The sequence below is a fragment of the Mus pahari genome, chromosome 14, assembly GCF_900095145.1.
Source record: "Mus pahari chromosome 14, PAHARI_EIJ_v1.1, whole genome shotgun sequence".
In the NCBI taxonomy this organism is placed as follows: Eukaryota; Metazoa; Chordata; class Mammalia; order Rodentia; family Muridae; genus Mus; species Mus pahari.
Genome location: NC_034603.1, coordinates 65,438,895 through 65,447,898, shown reverse-complemented (window position 1 = coordinate 65,447,898; position 9,004 = coordinate 65,438,895). Strand labels below are relative to the sequence as shown.

The 9,004-nt window shown below is 54.9% G+C and overlaps 1 protein-coding gene across 2 annotated transcripts in view; it reads left to right on the top strand.

Annotated features, from left to right (window-relative positions):
• Positions 1-1,604: 1,604 nt before the first annotated feature.
• Positions 1,605-9,004, top strand: part of Cacnb1 (calcium voltage-gated channel auxiliary subunit beta 1) — a 22,036-nt gene continuing 14,636 nt past the window's right edge. For both annotated transcript variants that reach the window (XM_021214131.1, XM_021214130.1), the window contains exons 1-3: positions 1,605-1,887; positions 4,424-4,510; positions 7,330-7,449. In XM_021214131.1, coding sequence (XP_021069790.1) covers positions 1,804-1,887; positions 4,424-4,510; positions 7,330-7,449 — 291 coding nt within the window. In that variant the 5' untranslated portion in view covers positions 1,605-1,803. The remainder of the gene's footprint in view (positions 1,888-4,423; positions 4,511-7,329; positions 7,450-9,004) is intronic.

The window sequence follows — 9,004 nt, the reverse complement described above, 5'->3', positions numbered from 1 at the left end:
GAAATCTGCCTGCCTCTGCCTCCCAAGTGCTGGGATTAAAGGCGTGCGCCACCACTGCCCAGCTTCATCTTCTTCATCTTCTCTGCTCTCTGAACAGAGAGTTGGGTGGAGAAGGAGGAACTAGTCCTCTTGCCACAGATGGCCCCCATGCTGCTCATTAAGCACCCCCCAGAACCCCAGCCATCTTTTTTTGTTGTGGGACATTTTTTTGTTTGTTCATTCATGTTTTTTTTTTAAGGTTTATTTTATTTATATGAGTTACTGTTGCTGTCTTCAGACACATCAGAAGAGGGCATCAGATCCCATTACAGTTGGTTGTGAGCCACCATGTGGTTGTTGGGAATTGAACTCAGGACCTCTGGAAGAGCAAGTAGCCAGTGCTCTTAACCGCTGAGCCATCTCTCCAGCCCCCTTGTTCATTCATGTTTTGTGACATGTATGTAGCTAAGGCTGACCTCAAACTCGATGTGACCTAGGCTAGCCCCCAACATGGCTGTACATCATCAGACCCAGCTTCTGGGCCTCTTACTGTTCTCTCATCTTGCCAAGAATTTCAGCGGGCGAAGATACCATAGTATTAGCAACACTGTGGGAAACAAAGAATGTTTACTTGTTTGTTTATTTGAGACGGGGGGGGGGGCGCTTCTCTATGTAGCCCAGGTTGTCCTGATGGTCACTATTTAATGAAGCTGGCCTGCCTCAGTCTCCACAGTGTTGGGATTAAATGTGTGCTCCACCACTTCTTGGTGGAGAACGACCCTTTTAGGATCCAATAACCAGCTGAGCCAGAGCCACAGTTCTGGGACGTTTGTTCCTCAGCCAAGGATAAAGGAGAGACAGACAATCCTAGGTCAACAGTCATGGTGTATAATTTTGAATAGCCCCTCCCCCCATTACATACTTCCTCCCCTTCCCTTTCTCTTAGAAGCAACAGGGACTTGCCAAGCCTGACTCCTGGCCTTTTGGAAGAGCCTGTGAGACCTTAGTAACTGATGAGGCCAAAGCATTCCTGGGTCCTTGGATACCATTCCTCACGTCTCTGTTGGCCTTCTTTGGACACTCACCCCATCATCCAGCCCCGGCTGGGGCCAGCAGACCTAGAGGCCGGTTGGAGAGGGAGGTCTACTCAGCTAGTTTCATGGCGGCCTGGGCCTGACACTGGGGAGAAAGGAGTTAAAGGCAGGTCCCAGGATCACAGGGACCGGGAAGTTCCGGTGGCCCAAGCTGGAGTCGCTCAGGGAGACCAGCTGAGAGAGTAGTTTGGGACAGAAAGGGAGGCGGTAACAGTTAAACCGAGTGGCGCTTCACCCCCCCCCCCCGTCAACGCTTGGCACACATTGGTAAACGCCCCCCACCTCCATCCCAGCCTCAAGGCCGGTTTCCCCTTAATCCCCTGCAGGCCGCCCTCATCCCAGACTAATCGGAGGACAGCGATCGAGCCCCTCCACGATCAGGAGGCCAGCGGGGCTCCGCCACTCGGCCATTGTCTGCGCGCAGCCGGCAGAGGGGCTCGAGGGGCGGGGCCGCGGCGCGGGGCGGGAGCGAGGGAGGGGCGGGGGGAGATGCTGAACCTTCAGGGGCGGAGGCGGCGGCGGCGGCAGCGGCGGCGGCGGCGGCCGCAGAGAGCACAGCGCGAGCCCGGAGGGCAGCAAGGCGGCGAGCGTGCAGCCGGAGGTCCGGCTGGGCGACTGCACCCGGTGCTGGCTGCGCGACGCCGCGCTGCTCTGGGCTTGGACGGCCTCTCCCATGCGCTGAGGGCGCCCGGCTGGGCCGGGAGGGCGGCCGGACCGGAGGATCCTCTCCATGGTCCAGAAGAGCGGCATGTCCCGGGGCCCTTACCCACCTTCCCAAGAGATCCCTATGGAGGTCTTCGACCCCAGCCCACAGGTAAGGCGAGGTGCCAGGCTCGAGGGAAAGGACCGTTCCTGCGGACCTTGGAAAGCCCCGGGAAGGAAAGGGTTATATGCCCCGCGTGGATGGGAGAGGGGTGTCTGCGCGACCCTCCATTCTCGAGGGTTAATGATCGATGGACTATTGGCCCGAGTCGGGCTGCGGTGATGCGGAGCGGAGAGGAGGCGGGTGGAATGCCTGTCAACCTCGCCTCCAGGTCTCCCCCGCGTCCAGGTTCCTGCTGCTGGGGTACTGGCTCCAGCAGGCTGACAGCGGGGATGCTGATGGGGGTTGGGGGGAATCCAGGCCTTGACAAGAAGCGGAGTTGGAGGGAGGCTGGAGAGCGAATCAGGCGAGGGGGGCGACGCAGAGCACGTTTAGGGGCGCTAGTGGGTGTGGGTGGGGCGGGGGTAGTACTGGGAAAAGGCCGAGACGATGGTCAGAGGGCGTTGCCAACAGGCCTTCGAAGGCTCAGACATTGGCTTTCGAAGGTGGAGAAGAGATCATCTCTGGGAGGCCCTCCCCTAGTCACCTGGTCTCCATCCCTCTCTTGGATGTTTCCCTATTCCCAACACCCACATTAGCTTACCCCTCCCCCTGCCCCAAGGGGTGGGAGCCGCCAAAGTTTGGAAAGTTGGATAGGTGCCAACTCACTGTCTTGGAGTGGAGGACGCTGCTTTACCTGGGGGAGGGGGGCACTGCCCTCTGGCACGTTCATTCTTCCTATGTGCCTGGGTTACCCCAAGGTAGGGGCATTCTTGGGCATACAACGTCCCCCTAGAATGACCAGCAGGGTATGTGGTGGCCATGCCAGGAGATTTCTCTGGGACTTGTCCTTCTCCAAGGATAGCATTAACTCTTGCATTGCTGTGGCCAACTGTAAGCAACATGATGTGGTTGATGGGTGTGTATGGGGGGGGGGTCAGGTCAGACCTAAAAATACTTCGTCTCTCCACCCCAGGCCCCTTGGAGTCTGGGAGGCAGCTGACTGATGCTTTCCTGTCAGCTGTCTCCTGTCCCTCTGAAGGCCACTCCCTTTGCCCAGCTGGGGTGAGGTAGTGCTGTGAAAGAGTCTTGAGGTTCACTGTAGAATGCTCTTACATCTGTAGAGAGCCTCAAAACTAGTTTAGCTGTATGTCCAGTTTTAAAGAAGGAAAGAGGATCATAGAATATTTAGTCCTATTATGTGTGTGTGTGTGTGTGTGTGTGTGTGTGTGTGTGTGTGTGTGTGTGTGTGATAGAATCTTATATAGTCAAGGCTGGCCTTGAACTTCTGATCCTCCTGCCTCTACCTCCAAAGAGTAGAGAATCACAGGTGTGAGTCACTATGCCTGGCTCACCAGCTTCCTTGTCACCAGGTCTCAGGAGCCAGAGCCTGCGTGTGGCTGAGGTGCCTCTAGGCTCTTTGGTCAAAGAAAGTCTGAGATAGAGGCTAGGGGCAGGAGCTTTGGGGCATTCTGCCCATTCTGTACTGGGCAAGGGCCAAGAATATGAGAGAGAGAGAGAGAGAGAGAGAGAGAGAGAGAGAGAGAGAATGTGTGCGTGTGTGAGGGGGGGGGGCACAGAAGCAGCTCCCTTATAGGAAGCAAAGAGACACACAATGCCATAACTTTGGCATATGAGATGTCAGGCAGGATTCCCCCACCCCAGTTAGAGCCCAGTAAGAGAGGTTAACCATCTTACCAGGTACTGGCAGGAGTATATATCCTAGTCTCAGCTTGGGGTGGGGCCAAAGGGTCTTTAGATGGATGGAGCAGGGTGAGTACGGTGGGGATGAGGCATGGGCAGTAGCAGCTGGTGTGGGAGTAGAGTGGATCCTGCCTTGGGGAGGAATATAAACACTGATTGCCAGGACGGAGGCTGAGAGAAAGTTCTGCTGGGGTGGAGGCAGAGTGGGAAGCTGAGCCTACAACGAGGCACCGGCCACAGGTTGGATGTCTAGTTTCCCCGGATACCACTGTTCTCTACCTCCTCCCTCTTTTCCTTCCTCAGAAACATGACTTTGGGTCTTCAAGTGCTGAATGTCTTTCCCTCCCTACTCAGGGGCTCAGGGGAGGAACCAAGCCAGGCCCTGGGTTGCCTTGCTCGCCTCCTCTCTCTGGGGGTACAGCACACACTCTGCCCCCTCGCCTCCAAATGCAGGGGAGAGGACATCCCCCTCTCTTCCTCCGCCCCCCAGCACTGCAGGCAGCCTCCCCCGCATCTTAATTAGCTTTGCTGCCTAATGAGCCTCCCATTCCTCGGGCCTTCTGCTTCCCAGCCTTCGGCTTGATTTGGGGGATTCCTGTGTGTGCATCCCAGGCTCGCTTGCAAGGTTCCTCATGGTGGCTGTTGTCTGGGCAGTGTCAGTGCGGTAGAAGACCCTCTTTCCTTTCAGGCTGGCCACCTCTATCGATAAGGAGAAGCTGAGGACAGGGGTGGGGCCGAGCAGATCGTCCCCAGGCTAGGCTGTATACGGCCCCAGCCCTGGTAGATGGTGAACTAGCAGAAGCATCTTTCTGATTTGACTCTGGTTCCTTCCCCACCTCTACAGGGCAAGTACAGCAAGAGGAAAGGGCGGTTCAAAAGGTCAGATGGGAGTACGTCCTCGGATACAACATCCAACAGCTTTGTCCGCCAGGTAACCGGGAAGAGGGCTTGGGAGCCGCCACCAGTTGGTGCAGGCTGGCTTGCGACTTTCTCCAGGCACCTTTTCTCCTGTCACTTGTCGCCTACCTGGAAGCACCACACCTGCCACCCCGTGACCTCTCTGCAACCCACTGCTTCCGCCTCTCCTCCAGCACCAGCTCCCAGCCCCTGCTGCCTGCCTGCCTGCCTGCGTCATCTCATTCAGGGACAGCCTGGCCTGCCTCCTCTTGGCTTGCTTCGGGCTGTCACCCACTCCCCCTGCCGGCTGTCTGCTTCCATGTCCTCCCCCAGAATCTGTGATGGGGTGGGGCTGAGGCAGGTGCTTGGAAATAAGCTGAGATACCGGGCCTTAGTTAGGGATGGGTCAGGAAACATATTCTCTCCACTTCCAAATATGACTCCTTTTAAATATGCACACACACAGAGAGAGAGAGCAAGATGTGGGGTAAGGGGTGTTTTATTTTAGAGGGATGTAGCCTGCATCCTTAGCTGAAGTTGGTGCTGACAGTAGTTCTCTGGGCCCTCATGCTGAGCTGGGAAAACTGCCACTTCCCTCTCTTCCCTCAACCCCAGGCCATCTTAGGCTGGGGAGAAGCAATGAGGAGGCATGTGGTTGCTATGACTACTGAGCATCTCAACAAAGCCTGGTACCCAAAAAAGGCAAGAGGGGCTGGGGATCAGGCAAGAAAAGGAGTGTGGCTAAAGAGATAGTAGTCAGAGCATGAGAGGGCAGAGGACGCTTGGTAGGAGGAGCCCCCTGGGACAAGCCCTGCCGGGTCCAAGCTGACTGAACTGAGTACTTCCGTTTTGTTATTAATTAATTTTTTTACACTCCATATTCCATCCTCCCCTACCCCCACCCCCTGAGTACTTTCTCCTTGATTCTTCTCTCTCTGGGTTTTTCACGTGTGATCCCAGGCCTCGCTCCAGAGACTGTAGGGAGGTTTTAATCTGAGTGCATCTAAAATACCCAAACAGATCCGAAGTTCTTTCCTTAACCATTCCTTTAGCCCTGCTGTTCCATAGCTGGCCAGTACCAGGCCTAGAAGCGATGATACCGTGCTTCTGCGGTTGAGGCAGGGAGAGCCTTCAGTTTTCCCCCTTGCCAGCCAAGGGCTTAGACCCCCACGGGCTCCCATCCTTCCTCCAGGCTCCCCAAGTCCTACCCCCAGTAGGTGGCGGGAGTGGGGGGCAGACCTTGCCACATCTCTGAGCTAAATATACCCTAGCAGTTTGCACATGTAGCAATTCTTCTTGTAACCTGAGCTCCTGGGGGAACCGGCTGTGTGGGCCACCCCTAGGCCGGCAGGGCCCGGGCACTGAGGGCGCAGGGATGGAGGTGCCCAGCCGGACCCTGGTAGTGGTGAGCTGGGGACGGGGCAGGTGGTGGTGGGATGGAAGAACCCCTCAGACTGCTGAAGAGGGCCTTTCTCTTCGCTCCTTTCCTCTTTCCTGTCTCCCGTTTCTGGTTGTGTGTATGTGTGTGTGTATGTGTGTGTATGTGAGTCTGTTGGGATCAGTGGGTGTCTCTCGGCCTGTCCATCTCTGCTTGTCTCTGTCTATCTGGGCATCTGTATTTTTGTTTTGGGGGACTGTGTAACAAGGGGTTACACAGTGGGGGTTCTTTTGCTTCTCCCTCCCCCTGGTTTTGTGTCTCTGCAGCTTTAATTAGTGACTCAAATCTCTAGCTTCTTGATTGTCCCTAGGAAGGTAATGCCTGTATCACCTGGTGATTTGGGGAGAGGTAGGGCTTGGCCTCTGTCTCCCATGCCAAAGCAATGGACAGTCCCAGCCAGCTGACTCTTTCCTGCCACCAGGAGAGATCCCTCACGTACCTGTCACTCCACGTCTTCTCCATGTCCCCTTCCACACTTGTCTGCCAACCCCTCCCCCCCCCAGAAGTCACACCAAATCCGTGCATCCTGTCCTCTGCCACCCTTTGCCTCCCACCCTCAGGAACATAGACCTCTGGAGCACCCTTGGTGACTCAGTTGTTCACACCCAGCACACACGGTGGAGGGCATCTTCCCAAGTGCACTGCACTTTTTGTATTCCCAAATAGACACACACGTACGTCTGCACACTCCTGACCAGTGCTATGCACGTCTGTATAGCTTCCATGTGTCTCATACGTGTATGTGTGTCTGTACCTGAGTTCTTGGTCCTTTGGGATGGTGACTGTGGTCTGTGTTGGGTTCCTGTCACAGTCTTCACAACTTGACTTTACCCTGCAATCTAGCAGCCTAGTGTCGGAGGCAGAGACCTGGTCCATCTTCTGCTCTCCCCTCACACCTCCTGCTGAACTGCCCTGTATACCATAACGCAGCTTGGGGTTGCCTCAGAGTGGCCCTATTCAGGAATTCCCAGCTAGAGGAGGAGGGGAGGTGGTGTCTTGCTCCCCTGATCCTCAATTAATGATTTTGGTGGCCCTGTCATTCCAACAGACCACCTATGGGTAACCGTGAGGATTCAGGCCTAAGAAGGTGGCTACAGTCCCTGGAAAGGATGGCGTTGAGTTTCTGCTATGCCTTCTCGGCCATTCAGGGGCAGGGCAGAGAAGGAGGAGCTGGGAGTTAGAGTCATCCCCTGGCACTCCTCCCTTGGGCTGTACCCCTATCAGGTTCCCACCCCTCCCAAGTCCCAAGCAGCTGTCATTAGACCTGCCTTAACCTCCAGCTGGCTGTTGTCACCTTTCCTAGGGTCACACTCATTCCACAGGCCTGCAAACTTTGACCCCTGGTGGCACCTCTATGCGGTCCCAGGAGCCAGGAGAAGTGGAGCTGGCCTTCATCTGGTCCCCTCTGCTTTCAGGGCTCAGCAGAGTCCTACACGAGCCGACCATCAGACTCTGATGTGTCTCTGGAGGAGGACCGGGAAGCCTTAAGGAAGGAGGCAGAGCGCCAGGCCTTAGCTCAGCTCGAGAAAGCCAAGGTGAGACTAATTGATAGTTGAGGACCTGTGCCGTTATCCTCATCCCCACCCCCTCCCTCCATACCGAGAGAGCCTGGGCAGACTCGGTCAAGTTTTGGACCAGTTGCTTACAGAGGTCTGTCCCTGTGTCTTTCCCCTGTGAAGAAAGAATATGGGCTGTGCTAGATTCTTCTTTTTCATGAAGCCTTCGAAGTGTCTGATGCCATTTCCATATAGCTTGATACGTGATGGACTTGCTTCTTCCTGGGTTAGGGATGTAGCTCAATGTGGAGTGCTTGCCCAGCTGGCACAAGGTCCTGGGTTCCATCTCCAGCACCACAGGAAAACAAACCTACTTTCTACAATCAAGCAAATATTCTAGACTGGAACCCAGCCATGGCCATTGTTTGTCCTAGAGCAAAGTCTGTTTATGTGGCCCATACTTGCCTTGAACTTTAGTCAGGGCTCCTGATTCAGTCTTCAGAATACGTTCAGCATCTAAATCTGATCCCTGCACACACGCGCACACACACACACACACACACACACACACACACGCACACACGCACACACGCACACACGCACACACGCCCATGAGATTGATCTTAAGGACTTGTTCATACCAGGTGAGTGCTCTACCACTGAGGGCTATCCCTAGTTCCCTCCCTGTTTTTTGAAGACAGAATTTCTCTGTTTCATAGCCCTGGCCATCCTGGAACTTACTCTGTAGACCGGGGTGGCCTTGAACTCAGAGATCTTCATGCTTTTACCTCCCAAGTGCTGGGATTTAAGGGATGTGCCACCAGCCCTTTTTTACGGAGGGGGTTTACATTTTTTAAAATCACCCTTATTTGGGGAAGGACAAAGAGACTGGGCATGCTGTCCTGAACATACAATGTCAGAAGACAAGCTGTGGAATAGTCCTTTCCTCCTACAGAGGGGTCCAGTCCAGGTGGCAGGCTTGGCAGCAAGCTCCTTTACACGCTAAGCCATCTCACTGGCCCTTTTCTTTGGTGTTTGAAACAGGCTCTCATTTTGTAGCCCAGGATGTCCCAGAATTTACAGCAATCCTCCTGCCTCAGCTTCTTGTAGACTGAGGCACCACATGTGGCTGGTGGAGCTGTGTGTGTGTACTTGTATGCTACAGTGTGGCCCAGAGGTCAGTGTTAGGTGACTTCTGCTAGTGTTCCTTACTGATCCTGGAGGTTTCCAGTTTGACTGACCGATGTGCCTGGATCCACCCATCTTTGCTTGTGAAACCCCAGTGCTCGGGTTCCAGATGTGACCCTCTGTCCTTGGCCTTTACATATGTGCTAGGGTGTTTGTCTAGCGGTGGGACATGGCCACCTCAGGAGAGAATGACAGCTGGGAGAGGTCTCAGGGTTGATCTCTGACCACGCCTTCCCCCAGCACACAAGTACTTTACCCACCGAGCCATCTCACAGCCATTATGGTCCCCGTTTGCCACTTTTCCATGACACCATAATGTACACAAAACAATGGACCTGATGCTCTGGAGGTACCAACAAGGTTAAATGTCAATTCCCAGCAACCACACGGTGGCTCACAACCATCT